At 40.8% G+C, this 20,963-nt stretch overlaps 1 protein-coding gene across 4 annotated transcripts; it reads right to left on the bottom strand.

Annotated features, from left to right (window-relative positions):
• Positions 1-150: 150 nt before the first annotated feature.
• Positions 151-16,146, bottom strand: LOC101159450 (zinc finger protein 385D). Of its 4 annotated transcripts, none has more exons than XM_004074367.4 (8): positions 15,740-16,146; positions 13,636-13,751; positions 8,146-8,253; positions 7,575-7,719; positions 4,658-4,888; positions 4,400-4,581; positions 2,094-2,195; positions 151-1,838 (listed from the first exon to the last, which is right to left on the bottom strand). In XM_004074367.4, exons 1-8 carry the CDS (start codon positions 15,747-15,749, stop codon positions 1,602-1,604), a joined length of 1,131 nt encoding a protein of 376 aa, XP_004074415.1. In that variant the 5' UTR covers positions 15,750-16,146; the 3' UTR covers positions 151-1,601. The 4 variants fall into 4 exon arrangements, with proteins under 4 accessions (XP_004074415.1, XP_011479541.1, XP_011479542.1 ...); XM_011481239.3 differs by having other exon boundaries at positions 8,188-8,253; positions 15,740-16,145; XM_011481240.3 differs by lacking the exon at positions 13,636-13,751 and having other exon boundaries at positions 15,740-16,144.
• Positions 16,147-20,963: the final 4,817 nt, after the last annotated feature.

Raw genomic sequence — 20,963 nt, 5'->3', positions numbered from 1 at the left:
TGCTGTTCGGATGGTTAGTTAAACAAATATCAGATGACAAAAGAAAAGTAACGTTCTGCCATAAGTCTTTTTATAAAGAGAATCAATTCAGCTCAACAGCAATCAAGTTTGTTCAAAAAATGCTTTTTTTGGAGGATCCAATGCATGAGGTGATCTTATAAGAAAACTTTATTATATAAAACACAAAGGAACTGTTTTTGATCACAATAAGTGTCCACAGTGAATTTTTTACTATAAAAATAATCAAGCATGCTTCAACTTTCATTCCAATGTACAGTACAAATGCTTGGACATCCTCAACACAAACCTCTTTTGTTAGAGCTGGGTTAAAAGATAAAAAATAAAAGTAATTAATCAATTTATTCCTCCCCTCCATAGTGCTTGCATCAAGTTTCTGTTACATATTTGACATGAGAATTTATAATTTTACAAAATAATTTCATTTTTGTTTACTTTAAACCATAAATTACATGAAAATCTTTAGTTTTGGGTGAATAATAACAAATGGTAAAATGAATTGAATCATGAACATGTAAAACAAATTATGAGGAGGACCTGGCTGCAGAAAAGATGGCGCCCATCATTAGCCTGAAGCGGAAATTCCACAACTTTAGCCGCTTTTCAGTACAAAATAAAGTTTTAGCGCGCAAGAAGAGCTCAAAATGTTGCAAAAATGGCAATTGTTTTCTTTCTTTTAAAATTGATATAAAAAAATGTGTTCAGATTTGTAAACCCTAATAAGTCGGAGTTTAAGCTCCAGTGTTTGCATTCCTTCAAATAGCATAACATTCAACCCTTAATGCGATCAGTGTGAATCAGTTTATTCTGTTGCTTTGCGCCGATATGCAAAACTTTATATTAGTAATGTGTTGCATATCACGGAAAAGTCGCTTTAAAGTGTTACTTATCGCTGCAAAGCCACTTTTTTCTCTTTTCCCGTTCATCGCATAAGGAGTTTTGTCAACGTTTTGGCAGAGACAACTACGGTGTTAAAGGTTTGAAGCTTAAAATAGAAAAAAAGACGTGGCTGTTAGGGTCGCCAAACTGCCGGTTAAATTTGTCTTTTTATTTTTCCCGACCGAAATGGGGGGAAGAACTTGAATTTCCAGTTCCGGCTAATAATATTCGGGTGCCATCTTGTTGTCTGTCGCTACTCGATCTGTAGCACTAAAGTGCAACTGGCACACGAGTTAAGCGTTCAAACTACTTTTTAAAATGTATTTTAAATCTGTCAAAAGAGAAAGAAGAGGGTCCTTTGCAGTATAGAAGGATTGCCTAAGTAAAACTGCATACAAGCGTGTCCAAACCCTTTTTCTGTCACTGTGCATACAAGTCTGGAAAAACACTCACACAGGTATAGCCATCATTGCAGAGCACCATTCTGCATCTCTGTTCAAACTACATCTAAACAGAGATTACTGAGCGTGTGTGACGGCTGCATCTGTGTTTGCACTGCACACTTTCATCTGAAAATACTAATTAGTTGTTTTTTGTTGTTGTGTTTCAGTTTGTTCTCTCAATCCTGGCAAACATCCTTGCCGTGTGCTGTTTTCTATCACATTTGTAGGTCTCTTTCTCGCTGAGGTTCATCACTGTTGGAGTCAGAAGGGGGAAAACAGCACTGAAGTGTGTGTTGGACAAATGGGCCCAGAGGCCGGGTGAAGTAGAGCCTGGGGAAGGGCCTGGCTGGGAAACAGAGCGGGGCTGGAGTTTGTGGCAGGCTGGAGGGGAAATGTGGGCAATGATGCCATTGCAGCAGCAACGGAGATTTGTCTCTGCAGAAGACAAGGCGCCAGGGGTTTGCTCACGTCGTGGTGTTTTCCAAGAGCCAGCCTTATCTGAAGATCAAAGACAAACAGAAGTAGACTTTTTCTGGAGACCTGCACAAGTTTTGGAATTTATTACAAAGTAATTAGGTTTCATCCATTATGTGCCTTTGCCCTGTAGATCATCATCAAGTAAAGCAACAAAAACATTATTCTTGAGCCCTTATCACCAACAGTTTGTCTCCCTGCCAGTAGGGAGTTTCCTGGAAGGGGCTCCTGAGAATCCACTTGTGTACACAAATGCAATGATGAGGGCAGAGAACTTACTGCCTGAAGACTCTGGTGACGTTGGGTGGAAGAGTAAGGGCTGAACTTGGGCTTGGCTGGTTTGCCCGCTGCTCGGTCTTTGTGTCGCCTGCTGCTAATGTGCTGAAACACACAGAAAAACAAACGTAATCCAGGAAAACACGGGTAGCAGCTCAAACGAGTAAGACGGCGTGGTTTGCAATGTGGGTGCCAAAACTGTAAATGTCAGCTCTTTTAAAGGCAAGTGATTTCCTTTTTACACTACTGCAATGGGCGTGTCACTTTGTTTTGTGCAGTGGGCCAGGGATGCACAGCTTTTGTTTACCACTATCAACAATGCTTTCTAATAGACTTTTGCATCAATACTAATGTCAATGAAAACAAATGAGCATAACAAATGCACTTAAAGTTCCAGTCTGTTCATCTTTTGATCTATTGTAGTAGCGTTCCCAGTGTTCTTTTTTATTATAATTATGCCGTTGTGGTCAGAATTGTTGGCGCAGGGTAAACCCACCCCCATTTCCCATCATCCCCTTGTTTACACGCTCTCCTTCTAGCTTACAGCCCCTCCTCTAACCCCAACGTAACATTACTGGTTCAACAAAAATGGCGAACAATATTGGAGCTATCCAGCCGCACAGTTTTGCCAGCTCAGATGGGGAAAGCAAAGACGTACGTTGATATATTTGTCTACAAGTGGATGCATAAGAATGGAGTGGAGCAGGGAGCTTGTGGCCTGTCGACTGAAGCACCTGAATCCCAGCTACAAGCTGAGGTGGCCACGGTGCAGAGGTAGAGAGGCCGACCTCTGATTAGAAGATAGCTGTGCAAAAGCCAAGATAAGGTTTCTTCCAACATTTCTTTGTTTACTTTGTAGTTTTGCAATTTTCGCCTTTTTTTATTTTTTAATTGGCGACACCTGGGTGAAAGGTAGAGAAGCACTCGCTCACCTATACTCTGGATGGAGGAGGAGAGGAGAGGAGAGCTTGGGCTTTTTATTTTATGCTAACTGCTATTTTTTTCCTTATATTTGCACCTCAGAGTTCCTATTTCCCCCGATGATTAATAATGTTTCTCGATTCTTACAAAGTCAACTTAATTTCTCCCTCTGATTTATTTCAGTATATGAACATAAACAATGGAATGGACTGTGGCACATTTTATAAGAGCGAAGCGTGTCAGACATTAAACTGAACCCATCAGCTCCTCAGGAGGCTTCAATAGCGTAATAATAAGTCACTTCCAGGCGCAGGTTCCCGCTCTGCACGCCTATGTCTCAAAGTGTCCTTGGGCAAGACACCCAACCCCACATTACTCCTGATGGTTATAGGTTGGCGCCAGTGTTCGGCGACAGAGCCATCAGTGTGTGAATGTGTGTTTGCATGGGACTGTGACTGTAAAATGCTTTGGGCCTTTTAAGGAGGTAGTGAAGCGCTGAATAAGTATATGCTATTTAGCTTTTGATTGTTTTTCCATATGCATTTTTTTCATCTGCTCCTGATTCACAATGATTTTCATAAAGCAATACAACTTTAATTGTATTTCTTTTTACATATGTACTCCAACATGAGAAAAATACCACAAGAACATGTTAAAAACATAATTTTCCTTTGATTAGGTCTTTAAATAAGTCATCATCAAAACCTAGTGTTACTCATGTACATCATCAATGGCAAATATCCCATGTTTGGTCACAGCAGAACAGGTTTAAAAGGAACAGACGTGTAGCCGCTACAAGCAAGCTTAATCGGGAATGGAAAAAGGTTGAAAGCTTGCAGATGTTTGGGCACAAACATTCAGGAGCGGCAGCTTTGTGATTTGACTGACCGGGCATCAACAGATGGCTGCGGCCGGCGATCTGCGGTGATCTGCTGAATATGCATGAGCACCTGGATACAGTTAACTTTAAACAGTCAGGTATGAGGACCAACGCTATGCATTCATATCACGAACATGAGAGGCTGACAGCAAATCCAAAAGCTCACTGAGACATAAAAAAGGGGGCTGTAGAGCTTTTGGCTCATCATCTGAGGGATCTGTGATGTTAGCTCACCTGCTGCGATGGGTGCAAGTTCAGTTTGGAAATAAAATACGCACAGCTCGTTTATAAAAGATGATGATGGCTGTGTTCAGGGTTTTAATGGCAGAACTGTTGACCTGTTGCTTTTATGTTCAAAGTTTAAAAATAGGTACAGGAAAAGACCCCAAAAGAAGAACATTTAGTCACTGTTATGAGTTTTTAACAAAAACAGTGGGGGGGGGGAAAGATTATTTAAAAAAAAAGAAAATCTGATCCTTTTTTTGGATTGGTCTCTGTCTGTGCTGACCTGTTTGAGCTGAGTCTCTGAGTTGACATGCACATCACAGATCTCACAATGGAAGGTTTTGTTCTGCAGGCCGGTTGATGACTCTGGCGGAGCAGACATCTTGGCTTTAACGCCGCTCCTCGGGAATGACTTGATGGCTCCGTCGCCATTTCTGGCTTCCATCATTGTCTTGTGCTTGGTACCTGAACACAACCAAAAGGGCTCTTTAAAAGCGAATCAATCGCAGCTCGCTTTGATCAAACGCCGACTGTTTCTCACCACTTTTGTGGGCCTGGAGCTGGGAGGCTGAGTTGACAGCCACTTTGCAGAGCGAGCAGTAGAGAAGCCGCAACGCTTTCTCTTCTTCTGTCTCTCCGTCTGGAGCGTCTGCCTCTGCGTCTTTGTGCCCGTGATTTTCTGAGGTGCTCGGGCTGAGGGGCAGCGATTGGTCAGAGGTCCCTTCAAAGGGACAGCTGCTCAAGGGTGTTGACTGTGAAGAAGGATTTGGACCTAAGGGATCCAACAAGATGTCAAAATAAAGGAGGAAGAGATTATACTATAGAAAAAAAATGACAATAAAATGCTAGAACAAAAATAGGAAGTATTTAAGTTAGTTTATAAGAACGCACAGTTTATCTTATGTGTAAGTTCTTGGGCCGAAATTAAGCAGCTGTAAATCGAACCCATTTGAGTCAATATACACTCCTTTTTGTATCTTCACATTTGCGAAGCATCTCCGAAGCAGCACTGTGTGGTTGTGATAAAGGTGGCTTTTATTTTGAAGCAGCTAAAATTCCATCAGTGTACATCAGCAGAATCAAGTCGACAGGAAGTTTTCCCAGAAAAGGGAAAAGAAAGAGGGTATTTTTTGGGTGGGTCAAATTTGCCAACGTTTCAAAATAAAAAGAGGACGAACGGCGCCCGGACGTCTTTAGCCAGAACCGGATGTCCAGAATCTGAGGTTCATGTCCCGTTCCTCCCCCACCCAGTATGGTTGTAAAATACTTTTTGTTTTTGGGTTGTAAATGCCTGATTTAACTGACGACTCTGACAGTTGTGTTTTTTTCTGTTTTAAGCTTTAAATCTTTAACAGAGATTTCTCAGTCAAACCTACCGTGCCCTTTGATTTAGTGTAACTCCTTACGCTATCAACGGGAATCAGCTGATCTACAGAGAAAAGCGGTATGCAACACTTTAAAGTTGCTTTTCACCGATATGCATTGCATTACTAACATAAAGTGTTGCATACCGGCACAAAGTCGCTTTTTTCCACAACATAACAAGCTGATTCACGTTGATCGCATTAAACGCTGAAAAGTTACAGCAATGGAAGGAATGCAAACACTGGAGCTAAATAGTCAGTGAAAAGGGGTTCACAGTTTTGCAATTTTGAACTCTTTTTGAATTCTGAAAAGAATAAAATTATTACCTTTTTTTTGCCCCATTTTAAGCACATCTTGCGCACAGTTTATTCACATTAAAAAGTTTTGATAAAAGGTGCTACAATTCTGAAATCTTGTAGAACCTCTGCTTCTGGCTAATGATGTCCGCCCTCTTGTCTGCAGCCAGGTCCCCCTCAGTATGGCACTTAGCATTCTGAGTAGATTTGGGATCTTGTAAGCTCTGCTCAATGGAGTCATAACTCCAGAAGGAGCAAAAACTGTTTAGTGAGCGCATGCAGGTCTGTGCCTCAGGCCATCCAGCAGGCATCCTCAGCAAAACAGTTCAGCCACCTTCCAAGCATTACAGTTCGTGTTTGACCCTAGATAATGACAATGAAACTTTTGACTTTAGCCTTTTTTCTGCTATGAGCTTTGCATGGCAAAATACTCCTCTAAACTACACACTGCTATTCTGTTAGAGCTAAAACTAAAAAGAAAAAATCTCAATTCTAGGACAGGAATCAATCCTGAATCCATCCATTTACTGCCTTGTCGTGGTTTGTAATTAAAATTGATTGTTTATAGGAAAACCAAGGGGTTATTCAGCAGACGTTAGTACAAAAACCTATGAAGATAGGCCACAATAAACTCTATAATTCACAACAACACATTTTTTCTTGACAAGCTATGAGTAATTTATCATTTTAACTAGTTAGAAGCGGTCAGTTTGTCACAAATAATTAGCAATGGGACTGTAGGACAAACAGAACAAAATCTGCAAAGAACCAAAAATGTCATCTAAAGACGGCAAACGTTACTGCCTCCCCGTCTTGGCTTTACTAACAAACTGCAGATATATTTATGAACAGGGTTGCTGACGTAGGGAGTCCATCACTCACAAATCCATCCAAAAGCTCCTCAGATTTAAGGGAAACATTTTTCCACTGCTCTATAAAATACCTCAGCTCCTCCAGCTGAGAGAAAACCCAACCTTACCAGATTTTCCTGAGGAAAAAACAAAACATAGCAAAGCTGTGGCTGATTATAAGCTTTATCAACTTATTTAACACACTAGTAATCAGTAATTTCCCCGGAGATCTTCCCACTGGAACTTTGACTGGCAGTTTTGTGTAAAGACGATTTGGGGGCCTGTTATCTTTCGTGAGGCGGACGAACTCCTGGAGGAATACATGCAGATTTCAGGATTCACTCTTTGCTAATAAGAGTGATTAGTTCTGCAAAGCTGAGTGGGTGTCTGTTTGTTTCCGCCGATTCCCCGTTTGTGCTTTGAAGTGATCTTCAGAGAGCTCTCATCTTCCTCCGAAAGAAACTCCAAGCTCAACACGGTCAGCCCGTCTTTCCCTGAAGTAAACAAACTCTGGTAAAATGCAAGTCTTCGTTCTTATTTTTTAAACTTTTGAATACCCACACATCATTAACGGATGAACTCATGCACACATGCTGCAAAGAAGCCTGTGCTTTGACCCGTTTTCACTCTAATGCAGACATGCCTACAGTCACAGATGCTGCAGGTGCTTAAACACAGTCACCCAAAGATCATTTTCAAAGCATTTTTGATCCTGGGGGAGACTCTGAATGAAGTCAGAAAATGTAGACACAGTGAAGGAGCAGAAGATAATGCATAACCTTTAATCTCCTCTCTGTGAAACCCAAAGCGGCAGGAGGAGGGCCAGCACATCAAAGAGTTAAAGTCGTGACTAGGAGGAGAGGGTTTGAGCCGAATGTTCATATGTCTAACACACACACACAAGAAACACAGAGGGGAAGGTCTGCATGCCCGCAGAGACACACACCTTCTGATGTGGCGTCAGAGCTGGGGTGTTGCGATGCGGTTTCCTTGGTGACTGGTTCAGAGGTCCTGATCTTAGAATCTGGGGCATCCAGAGCTTTCATCCTCTTTGCATGCCTGGTGCCGCTATAATGGGCAGACGCTTGAGCCTGGGTGCCCAGTGGAAAACAAACAGAAAAATGAATAAATAAATAAAATAGTCCAGAGCAGCTGCAGATAAATATGAATATGTTTTCCCGCTACACATGAAGCACATAAGCAGGATGTTGTTTTTCTCCAGCAGCCACTGGGCTTTAAATGGGTCACATTTGGAGTTTTTTATGTAAATGCATGATAACATCAGTTTAATGTGTAAACTTGTTAAATGTTTTTTTACTGACTGGAGAAAAGGTAGAGCTTTGCAACAAACCAATCAAGACAAGAATAAAGGGACATCTTTGCATTTCATGCAGACAACATTGGCAAAAACGCCTCTGAAAGACACAGAAATTCATTCTCAGCAAGTCAAATACTGGGTCAGAAAATGTGTGGAGAAGAGAACCCACAGTGTGAGTTTTCCACAAAACACAACCCACCACAGAGTTGAATCTCAGTCGGCAGGCACTGCAGGAACTGACCTTCCTCCTCAGAGGTGAACTTAGCCCCAGGCCTGAGCTACTCAAGGATTTGTTGATGCGATCCATCTGCAGTGGAGGAAAAATGCAAAGCTTTGACCACTGAATGCTCTGGATTGTTTGACAGAAGCCGTGCAAAAATGTCTTGAACATCTACACCACGAGAGCATCGTGATGCGTGCAGTTTCACAACTTTACAATATCTCAGGGTTTGGACCACCGTGAAGCTGCGCTTGACCACAGCTTCTGGTAACCATCATTACCAAACAACTAACTTTTTACAGCCATGTTTAAATCCTGCTGGGAAAACCCCTGCAAGGGAGAATGATTGCGGAAGATCGCAGAGGTTTTTTCCAATAAAACAGGATAAAAATGCAATGCTGTTTGACAGAAAATGTGATTCTTTGGTTGGGAATTAGAATCCTCATTATTTAGCAAGTCGATTCTAATCTTCGCAATATTTTTTCTCTTTGAAAAACTTTTATTTTATCTATTTTTTGCTTTTGTTTTTAAATTAAACATGTTTTTTAATTAAAGCTCTGGGTGTTACAAATGTAAAAAAAACAAAAAAAAACAACAACAACTAAATGAAAAAGTTTAGTAAATCATAATAGCAGTTAGATTGTAGAAATTCACTTTTTCCCACTTATTTTCAATCAAACTCTTTGACAATTATTATGTTTACTGGATTCAGTGTGACATATGTGTGTGTAATGAATGGATAAGTTCCCACATGTCGATTTATGATTAGGAAAAATTATAATAGTCAAGAAGATAGAATCATTCTTTTTTATTTTCTCATATGAACTTTTGAATTTGATATTTGAGTGCTTTTCTATTTTTGATGACTAGCTTTTCCCCTTGTCTTTTAAAAGTTTACCTTGATGATTGGCAGCTAGCTTCACTTCCAAACTAATCCTCAGAAGTGGATGATTAGAATGAATTATTCTATTCTATTCTAATTTTTTTCTCATTAATTAAAGTATGTGGTCTCACGTCGTACATTTGATTGGCAGATTTCGTGTAACTGCTTTCAAATGAAAGGGGTGTGGCCTTCTAACAAGCTCACTCCCGATTGGCGAGAGTGGTTGCCATACAAATGTTGGCTCAGACCAACTCGGACCACATACTGATTACTGATGATTTCTGGTTCCAACGTGGCGTGAAAAAATGGCAACTAAATTTACTTCATCTTGTTTCAGCCAGAAGTTAGCATATTTCCATGGCTCGGTCCAGCTCTCAAACAGTGTTCCCTCGGTTATCACAAGAGTTTTGTTCGAAAAATAGCCCACGATGGGTGAAAATCTGCAAACATTTCCACACTGTATTCTCTCTTGTTTAAACTCTCAAAGTTCAAACTTCTGTAGAAAATAAATCCAGTATTATAGAAAATAAAACAAAGCTCTGATCGAGATCAAAGATTCATGTAACTCTGGCAAACTGCACGTTTGTATGGGAGTAACAACATGGAGGAGATTGGTTGACACACTCAACAGCCAATCAGGACACAGAATAGAGTACGGTAAATTCTTTTTTTTAAAGCACGATACACCCCAAAACATCTGTGAAACATAACCGTTTTGAACGTAGAAGGGAACTCAAAGTGCATTACGATGACAGTAAAAGTCTGGACAGTATTAAAAAAAATGTAAAGGTGCTAAAGAAATGAAGACAGAAAGTAAGTATCTTACAGAAGGTCGGTTATGTCAAACAAATATGGGACATTTCTGCATCTTGAATGAGCTGTAGGCCAAAAAGGTGCAGCGGCACAACAATGCAGGCTTCCTAAGACTCAGCAAACTGTGAGAAATGTTTATTCATGGGTGAGCAGGTCCTTTTACAGGGGTTGAAGACTTTGCCTGTTTCTTGAGTGAATTCCTCCCCAAACAACCAATCCTGAATGTATATGTGGGATCCTGCCAGACGGCTGCACTAGAATGTGTTTCCTCCCAGTAGATATTTGTGCAAATGAAACCCCAACAAACACTCTCAGCAGCGTTTCTGGCATGAATAACAAACAGGACGTACAGCAGAACATACAAATTTATAAGCTTTTCGGCTTGCTAGATGTGAAGAGATGGATGCCTTTTGTTTCCTTCCATCCTTCCTCCTCCACCCTACTGAGCCTCTTTTGACCTTCTCCACTCCAGCCCTCCATCTGCTCGTTTCTGAACTTTCAGCCTCTCCCTTAGTCTCTGAATGATCAAAGTCACCTTCCTGATTCCCCACAGACTCACTTTTCTCCCACTTTACAATCCACAAGCACCTGTGCCAAAAAGCAGCCCCCCGTTATTCCACTCATTTCCTTCCCTTTGAGACACACAGAAACTGTGTCAGCTGCAGGAAAAAGAAGTAAAATCCCCGCTTTATATAATATAGACATCACGTCCACCACAAAGCATCAGTTCTTTTGGAAACTTCAACACAGACGGGGTGGAGACACGTCAGATATGATCCGCTTCAGTGGCGTTATGGCTGAAACACGCGACTAGTGAAGCTAAGCAGACCTTTGGCTGGAAAACAACCAAAGACATCAGAATGTACCTGCATGAATTCAGGAGCCAAGTCATTTTTCTGATTCATGGACTGCTGCTGCTTTATTACAAAAAAAATTTCACCTCCTTGTATCCATTAGTATACTTTTAAAAAAAGAACACCAATCACGATAAACATCACCGCACACGTTGGTGGGCACGTAACCATGACAACACACGTGGGCATGAAAAACAAACTCTGTCCAAGGGCCAACGCACAATCTATCTGCAGTGAAAAGGAGACAGCAGGTTTTAAAACAGCAGAGACACACACAACAAACTGTCAGAGTTCATCTGTGGGCCCACTTCCTTCACACCCACAAGTTCAAGTCTGTCAGCCTCTGACAGTTTAAAGCCGGCATGACGGAGAGACCCACCAAGAACAGCATGCAAACTTCTTACTTTATTCTTCAAGTAACTATTGATTTCTTTCTTTAGCTAAATGTTTTAGTTTAACTTTGTGATACTGAGAGGATTTTTTTAAATGTTTGTGAGATCTCATTTGTAAGTAAATTACTGTCCTGGTATTGTTGATGTCACAGTTATGATTAAAAAAAGAGGTTTTAAAAAGAAGGAGCACATGCAAACAGTTTGATAAAAAAGAGTTAATATTGTTGGTCTCCAAAAAATGCATGCACAAAGCAAAAGCAAACACTTCAAAGGCGTTTTATAGTTCTGCCAATATTCCTGTGGCTCCAGAATGAGAGAATTGTTGGAGATGTAATAAAATAAAATAAAAAAAGGAAAGCTTGGAAATGATTTTACACAGTAGAGAGAGATGTGATTTTTATGTATTTGTTTTATTTTAAGCAGTATTTCAGTGCACGTTAAGGTCATCCAGGGAGAGAAGAGAGGGGGAAAAGCCTTAAGGTGAAACACGCCAACATTTTTGAAAAAGTTTTGTTTTGATTCTGATGTTTGAAGATGAATAATGGAGTGAAAAAAAAGCAAGTTGGAATGTCTTCAAAAAAGGGGAAAAAACAAAATGCAAGATTGAAATAAAGTCATAGAGTCATTAAAGAAAACTATTTGGTTCTGCTTTTTATTAGATATTTCTGCTACGGAGCTGTTTATTTGCAAAAAAACAACTGTTTGCTTGGGTTTCTGAATTTGCCATTACAACATTTGAATGTTTGGATCTCCCTCTTGGTCAATGTTCTGACTGTGATAAGTCAACTTTAGTGGGTGATACTTCAAAACACAGCAGGTTTCGTTGTCACATCCCCTCCACAATACGTTGATTGGAAAATGTAAAATAACAACCTTAAGCTTTTATTAAGTTGACCATCAAGTTTGTTCTTAGCTGGGAAGGACTGGTGAAGTCCCCCCCCCCCCCCCCCCAGGAACATTTTTCCTATGCAGCAGTGGATGCAGTTTGTTTTTTATAGACAATGATGCATCTGTGAAGATTTATGATGATCTGTGCTGTTGTGCTATAGCTGAGTTTTCCACAATTCTTAAAATGTTTTAAATTTGCTGGAAGAAAAGTCGTCAGCATGATCTGAATTAACAACAAATAGCATGTAGGGAAAACATGATGTAGGGAACGAATATGCATAACGAATGTTATCTTTTTAAACTTCTGAACAATTAGTAGCCCTTGTAGTTCTGTCTGTTCACAATTTACCCCACGCCCATCAGTGTTTCTGTGTTCATAGGACATTTAGGACACCTTTGAGTAGTAATCTTACAAAAAATTACTTTTTTGTGTGGTAACAAGGTTAGTTTTATTAGTCAGGATATTTAATCACAACGCACCTGACCTTAGTAAAGATAGTTTTTGGATAGTAAGATTAGTTACTTAAAGAGCCACTCTGATGAAAATTGTGTTTTTGGTGTTTTTAACATCTTCTTGTGGCCTTTTTCTGATGATGGACGACATATAAAAAGAAAATTAAGCTTACATTACATTACATTGCTGAGTAATTCTTTATTCAAATCATTGTGAATCAGGAGCAGATGAAAAAATTCAGTTTGATAAAGAGCACATTTCTGACATCGAAAATACGGCGGGCCACAAGCTCTCTGTTCCAAGCTCTCAGCAACAGGGAGGGGAAAGGGGGGTGGGGTTGCTCCATGCCAGTGATCCTGCCCTCAACTAACAATGAACTACTAATGCTCTACAGAGACTATGTCCCAGAATACAACACAGGTCTAAAAACGGCATAATCATAATCAAAAGACCACTGGGATCAAAAACTGATCGGAGTGGGTCTCTGAAGCATCACAAAAATTGCGGGTGTGCATTAGATTGGAAAGCCTTAAAACAGATTAACAAGCCTTTTTAGGCAAAGAGGACAACAGAAAAAGGGAAAGAGGACCGTAAAATCAAAGTTTAGATAAATTGATGAGATTTAACTTCTCGTTTAGAGAAAAACGTTGTAAATGAAATATGTGTTATGTGTAAAGACTTGGAACACTTTTGCCAAAGTGTGTCCGTGGAATTTACGCTGTAAAAAATACTCCATACATTATAGATGAAAGATTGTGCTGAAGATAAGGTGGGGTTGCTCAGGAAGCAACTCATCAGCACTCAGCCCTGCCTGCCTCACACGTGTCTTCTCTGTGCCTGGAGTTGGCCAGCACTTGGCTCCGTCTATCATCACCTCTCACAAAGGGCGGGAACGTCTAAGAAAAGCTCCATCTGCATGAAGAGCACCAAGGAATCAGCTCTACCCCCCAGGATGTGTGGAAATGTCACTGCTTCCTGCATCACAGGTGATATATTTGGAAAGGTGTAGGCAGAGGGCTCATACACCCAGCTGGGTATTGAACGTCTAATCTGGGCATGGATGCAGTCCAGCAAAATTGACTGCTATAAAAAAAGTGTGATAAAATAAATAATATGAGTTTTGATAAATAGGAAAATAGAGAAATCTCAGTTGCTATGGCAGCTATGATGTGTGGCAGAGCTCACATCATGGAAACCAGGCAGCAGGTGGAAGGGGAGGAGGGCTTTCAGCTCTGGGGAGGGCTGGGTCCTGCCCGGCACGGGACGAGCCGGTGCTGGCAGGGAACCGTGACACATGTGACCTGAGAGACAAGACAAGCAGACAGGCAGATGAACGAATGGAACTGACAGGAAGGAGGTGTTTTGAAAGGAGTTATTAATGAGCCACAGTGACAAGATTCAGAGGTTACTTTAACTCCAGGCCTCAAAGGTTGGCGTGTTTGCATGTTTTCTAGATATCCAAGCCCTTCTCACGACTGATTGCTTTATTCAGGTTTATCCAGCCAAATAGAACATGCCAGAGCAGGGTATGCAGGAATGCGTCCTTCAAGGCTTGAAGTTGCCCATCCCTGATGTACGTTAAGAAAAGCACGTTCAAGTGGTCATTTCCAATGAAGGTCTATGTAAACTTGCGTTTATTAACACTATGGGCTTTTTCGTTTAAAACTCGTGGACTTGGATTCGGTGGTGACGAATGGGTCAAAACATGGAAGGATTGACCGTTTGAAAACAGCTGGAATCGTCTTCCAAATATCAGAATCGAGCTGTGAAAGAAAAAGCCTGGAGCAAGATTTGTGAGATTTGCACCGCTTCGACACTTCACAATAAGCCTCTTCCAACTGTGAGTACATGAGCTCGTATTGGGGAGCAACAACCTGTGAGAACAGCACATCTTAACAGAGCGTTCAAGTATGTCAGCGTAGCGTGTTCTTGAACGCACGTCACATTTCTGGTGTGTACGTAGCATTATACCTATTGTGTATCCTTAGAAATGTTCTATCTTTTGTGTAATGAAGTGGGAGCTATTAATAAGCCACCATACATCTGTTGTATGTTGATGCTATTTAATTGTGGCTGTAACTGTAGTATAAAATTAAACAAATCAAAATAACAATCTACTATTACTAACTTACAAATTTACATATTTAACCCTATATTTGTATTATATTTGATACACGCATTTCTAAGACCTCCATCTCATTAGCATATTTAAAACGTTCCTTAAAAATCCATTGAATGGAACTTTGTTCATGTTTTCTGCCCTGTAGTTCATCATCATTCCACTAGGGGCAGTAGAAGGGCTTTTTCTGCTCATTTCAAAATGGCTGCCTCCGTGAAATCTCAAAAACACCTTTGGCGGCAAAAGGTTTAGCTAATTTTTTTAAACTATAACATGTGATTAACTCATCTATTTTTATACATTTTAAAATGACTGCCTGCTGTATTGAAAGAAGGTTTTTTTTATAATTAATTCTTTGTAATACAATTACATCATGTTAAAAATCTATAAATAAAAATTGTAAACATTGTAAACCTAAAATATTCTAATTTCATCTGGAGTAGTTATTATACTTCCTACACTACGCGCATGTGGTGTATAGTATTCTTGCTATATTTGTGCTCAAGTGTATTTAATAAAATAAACTGTAGTAGTACCTCTTGAAGAGTACTCTAACTCGTGAAATGTTTTGATATCCTGACCATCTCTGCTATTAATCAATATTTCTAATTAATACACAGCAGACAGTCAAATCCTAAAAGTTACTCTCTGTTAAATGTGTAAAATACAACTCTCAGACCTGTGTCACATTATGATTGACCTGTTTACATGAAAACAGCCCATTTCTTCAGGTGAGTCATCTCAAAGGAACATTCTCCAAAACCAATGTTTCATGACTCTTAGAATGGGTTTATGTAGAGTGTGCAGCCTTGTCACAGTTTAAATTTCATCAGATAATTTCATCACGCCCATCCGCTTCGCAATTAGGGGCTGATTGCCTTTAGAAAATCTTTTTTTCCCCCCTGAATTCAAAGTCCTGGGAGAAATCTGTGTTTCTGCCAACATTTCCTAGTTTTTGTTTTGTTTTTTTTGGCAGTAAATCTGCATCTAATCTTTTATGTTAGAGTAAATAAAAACCGTTGTGCTCCTTAATCCAAATTTCCAGCATGCAGTTGACTCGTATCACAAAGTTTCAAAGTGCTATAACAGCAACAGGTGACTCCAGTGAATTTAACAGGGAAAAACAGAAACAAACGATGACACCAAATGCAACATGCTGCGTTTACGTACCAAAATACATGACTGCACCGGCGTAGAGGAAAAAAAAATCCCATTACTCTGCGTTTTTCATCGCACACACAAGGCTGCCCTTTCTCTCTCGTGGTCCTCCTCCTCTCTGCAGCGGAGCCTGCTCCTTCCAATCTGGACCTCCTTCTCCTCTATGAGCACCCTCCTCCTCCTCCTCCTCTTGCTTTACCGCACAGCTCTTCCTCGCTCCATCTTCTTTAAAATCTGGTCCGAATTCAGCTTAAAAAGACGGAAATGATCCTTAATGAGTGTGCACTACCACCAAGAAAGAGCATGTGGGTTTCACAGCAGAACATGTGCTAAAAGAAGCTGTAAAAGTCAAATTAGCTGCATAAAACAAAGTGGGAGGACATGTGAGTTTGCTGGCTTCCCTCCTGGGCGGCTTTATTTGGAAATCAGTGAAACCGTCCGCTCACTAAACGCTTTCCCATCCTCCTTTTTTTCTTTCTTTCCTCTGGGATCCACTGTATTAATAGAAGCATCCTGATGCAGAGAGGAAACTCCACAGCGACACGTGTGTGCTGCCATCTCTGCAGTCTCAATCAACGCACAATGCCGTGTTTTGAGGTGGCAGTGACCTCACTTCAACTTTCAGGTCTGCTGTAGCCCAAACAGAATTCCTTTCTGTGGGAAAAAGTGACCAATGGTGTGTTTTCCCACAGTCTAAAACTCTCGGGAGGCTGTCGAATGAAACAGCTGCTGTTTCCACACAGCCGACTTGCTGATTTAGAGCGACTGCAAATGTTTTGGGCAGTTATCTGCTGCACAATCATTTGTTATTGAACCTCAAAAGCTGAAACACGTGGAAATGTTTGCTCATGCGTTTGGTTTGCTCTTTTGTCACTTCATGTGTTTCCAGACGTTTTTTTGTTGAAGCAAAGCAGAGCGCGGCGTCATGGCTGCGTGGTATTTTCCTTCCTCTGGAAGCTGAAGGGTTTCCTCCTCAGCTTCATGGGTGGGTATGGGGACACACAGCTGGGAGATTCTGTAGAGCCATTTCTATCTCTGTGCTGCAGGTGAAACAAGGTGTTCCAGAGAGAAATACACACTTCATTAGGCACATCCAGTTCTCATTAGCGCAAAGTTCTTATCAGCCAATCACGTGGCAGCAACCCAATGTATTCACGCATGTAGACACAGAGAAGACAATCTGCTGCAGTTCAATCCGAGCCTCAGAATGGGGAAGAAAGGTGATTGAACATGGGATGGCTGTTGGTACCTGACGGGCTGGTCTGAGGATTTCTGAAACTGCTGATCTACTGGGATTTTCACCCACAACCCTCTCTAGGGTTTACAGAGAATGGTCCGAAAAAGAGAAAGTATGCGGTGAGTGGCAGTTCTGTGGATAGAAACGCCTTGCTGAAGCCAGAGGTCAGAGGAGAATGGCCAGACTGGTTCCAGCTGATAGAAAGACAACAGTATCTCAAATAAGCACTGGTTCCAACCAAAGAGCATCTCTGAATGCACAACACGTCCAACCTGAGGCAGATGGACTAATGCAGCAGAAGACCACACCGGGTGCCACTCCTGTCAGCTAAGAACAGGAAACTGAGGCTACGATTCACAAAAACTCACCAAAACTCACCAAAACTAGACAACAGAACATGGAAATCACGTTGTCTGGTCTGATGAATCTTCATTTCTGCCACAACATTCTGATGGTCGGGTCAGAATTTGGCATCAACAACATGAAAGCATGGATTCATCCTGCCTTGTTTTAACGGTTCAGGCTGCTGGTGGTGTAATGGTTTAGGGGATATTTTCTTGGCGCACTTTGGGCTAGTACCAACTGAGTATGGTTACAACACCACAGCCTACCTGAGTGTCTACCTGAAATGTCTTAAAAATCTTATTTGTCAATGCTTTTCTCCCTATTTTTATTCCTTTTATGTTGTATACCGATTGACAGTAAGGATGGAACGATTCACATTCCCCACAATTTAGCTTATTGGCTTGGTTTTAAACCTATAATTGCGGCATCCCCAGTTGGCAGCCAATAAAGAAACTCAACTTTAGTCATTTCATGTTTTAGAAATAAAAAGTTGTTCCTAAAAGCCTTAAAAAGTGGTCATCTTTTTAAATTTGTGATCTCGTTCTTTCAGTCCATAAATTATTTCTGTCCCAAAACGTTCCTGTCATTTTAAAATGTTGCTGCAGGTTGCAGCTGGAAGTCACATTTTTTCCAAAAACAGTTAAATGCATCACTTAACACCTGCAGCGTTTAGGTTACTTGGAAGCTACTGCTGCCGCTGTCATGGCAACACAGGTATGTAATTTCATGCTAAGCAAGGTGATCCCAAAATCCTTTGACCTGTGTGATTATAAACCAACTGAGAGCCCCGTGACCCGGCGGCGGTTCTGTGCATGAACAGCCGAGTGCCGTTCTGCACTGTAAAGTTAGACGGTTTCATCAGAGTTAATAGACTTCACTTTGTTAGGAGGAATCTGGCTATTACTTCAACAAAGTGAATATTAAGTCAAGCTGGAATACGCCTCAGCTTCAAAAACACTTTTTAGTCTAAACTCCACTTGTCATGTTTTGTTTTGTTTTTTTGCTCTTTTCCTTGTATGCTTTTTTTTTCTAATATAAAGTAACAACGCAGATACCCATCAGCTCACCTCTCCTTTGATTGGTCACTATAGCAACATCACCATGGCAATCAGAGAGCTTTGACTTGGATTCTATTCATGACTCTGCGCTGACATGGAAATTTCAAATCTGTTCTTTGCTGTCATGCACTGACAGATGGCTGCTGCTCTGCAGTGGCTCTGACTCTTGTGTCGGGGCGCACAATCTCAGCCTCACCTGTGCGCAACAGGACCCACTCGAGCAACCGGTATGTCCTCAAGGGCTCTGGGGATAAAAACTTTAACTTGTTCTTTTTTTCCCCAAATGAGTCACTTAAGGATTCTCAAAACAGGGTTTCAGTAACAAAAAAAAGACTTTTTTTCCACCATTCATCTTCACAATCTTACAAATACAGGACTTTTAAATCTTTCTCTGTCTTTTTCTGACATTCTGCATTAAAAGTTAATGGTTCTTGCATAAAAATATGTTAAAACAATCTATTTTGAACAATGACATGATCTATTATTTATGATATAAAGCACAGTTGATCATCAAATTATGTCTTATTGTTGAATAATTTGCTTTACCTTTAGTTTAAAACCTTTTTTTTCTTTTCATACGTCCTTTTTTGAATCACTTATTTGATTCGTTCACACCCTCTCCCCTCAGTCAGCCCTATTGCATCACAGTGTGTTTGTATCAGACACACCCATGTCTGGAGGTGGAGCGTCTTTACATGTGTTGCTCCAACCATTGAAAGTAATCTTTAGTTCAGTTCTGCTGAACGCCACTCCCTGAAATGGAAGCAACAAATCCTTAAAGTACACAAGTCTGAGCTGAGATGTTTCAAAGCTGTTCATATGAAATGATCTCAAGGAATAAAACAATAGTAGTTTAGCTGGAGATAGAATTATAACCCCTCTGGCACCTAAATGTATAAACGGCTATAATAAAAAAATAACATGTATTTTTGGATTCAAGAACTTTTCAGAGTATAAGTCAGTTTTTTATTGTTTATTGGGGGGTTCCACCTGTACTCAGGTGTGACTTCTATGTGATGCTTAAAATATAAACATTGGTTTATATATTCATAATTTCCCACTAACAACTGCTAGATGTGGGTGTTTGCAGCAGTATTTGCTGCTGACAGCAACGCAGAAGAAGAGATGCCGTCCAAAACAAACACGGAGGAGGATCTGATCACTATCTGTGTCCCCCGTGAATGAAAAACGAGATATACAGGCAATACTTCCATGTGATGATGAGGCTTAACGCTTGACGGTAGCTCCTCCCACAGACGGCGGGAGCATCTAGTTTATGAACACATTTTTGGACAAACACTGAGCATCAAAGTTGAGGCACGTCAAAAGAGGCAGCGGACACAAATGTGACATTTGAAAATCGTTCGGTGTGAACGCAGCATAAAGCAGGCTTGGCAGATTTCTTCAGAAACTTTGCATTTACCTTCTAAAAGTGGGACCTATACTCAGGAGCGACATATATATGTTTTTTTTTTGTTTTGGCTCTTGTGACTAAGAATCTGGTGCGACTTTATGCTGATTTCCACTTGTCTTTCTGCGGTGTGGCTCTGTTGGGTTGACACTAATAAAAAGGACGTTCATAAATCGCAGGTTTCACACAGGAATTCTATTTCAGTCCGTTGGTGCATGGAATATGCCGCAAAAAGCCGGAGAAACAAGAAAAAGTCCAGATTTCAAAATTGAAAGTTTCTATTGTGTCTTCAAAAAAAAAAAAAGATTCTGAGATTTTATTTTATATTTAAGGTGATGTGCCCTAGCGATAACGTGCCTTAACATCGCAGATGACACCATTTTCACTAATATAAACTTCATTTATGACCCAAATCATGCATTTACACGGACTCAGTGAGGAAGAAGAGGGCAGGGGCCTGACTGCCAAAGTTTTGGATGAACTACTCAACACAGGGGTGGCAGGACAAACCACTCCCCCAGGAGCCAAGGGGGAGCGGGAGACGGACCGGAGACACAACGGACTCGCCACGCAACGCAAGGGAGAGTCACTGCAGGCAGACCAACGGAAATCCAGCGTTCTACTCCGGAAAACACAGTAGATGGGAAATTAAGGTGGAGCCGAAGAGGTTTTCTGTGAAATGGACAAAGGGAAACAAAAAAACAAAATTGTAAGTGACATTTCTTGTATAACACATTTTGAGGTGTTGAAACTCACATCTCTGAACTTTAGAAATCAAAAGGAACCCAAAAAAGAGGATTCCTTTCCCTTTGGGGTTAAAGGTCACATGGAATTAAAAAAAACAATTAAAAAATGGGGAAAAAAAGATGGATGTGTGCAGATGCTGCAGATTCCTACAGGTTACAGCAAAGTGATCGTAAAACAGCCGATTCTTGTTTGGGTCAGAGGTGGCAGCACTTTTACATCCGACTTCCGCCGGTACGCGGACGCATCTTTACAAGCTGCACATGTCTGGTAGCTCCACGGTAACGGGCATCACACGAATGTGCCAAATCTTTCCAACCGCGCCGACCGTCTTTCCTTTAATTTAAAACACCAGCAGGAATTTGCAAGAATCTGTGAAGTGGTTGGAAATCTTGACTTGAAAGCACTCTTGTTGGGCCGTTTTTTGAATTTTAGAATATT

The sequence above is a fragment of the Oryzias latipes genome, chromosome 11 (assembly GCF_002234675.1).
Source record: "Oryzias latipes chromosome 11, ASM223467v1".
In the NCBI taxonomy this organism is placed as follows: Eukaryota; Metazoa; Chordata; class Actinopteri; order Beloniformes; family Adrianichthyidae; genus Oryzias; species Oryzias latipes.
The sequence above is the reverse complement of the archived record's forward strand: the minus strand, read 5'-3'. Positions and strand labels throughout refer to the sequence as shown.

Excerpts from the sequence above, each read along its gene's own strand:
- LOC101159450 (XM_004074367.4), bottom strand. Across the intron at positions 8,254-13,635 it reads TGCTGCCTGGTTTCCATGAT|ATGGATCGCATCAACAAATC; the intron begins GTGAGCTCTGCC and ends CCTCCACTGCAG. Across the intron at positions 7,720-8,145 it reads GACTGAGATTCAACTCTGTG|GCTCAAGCGTCTGCCCATTA; the intron begins GTGGGTTGTGTT and ends CTGGGCACCCAG.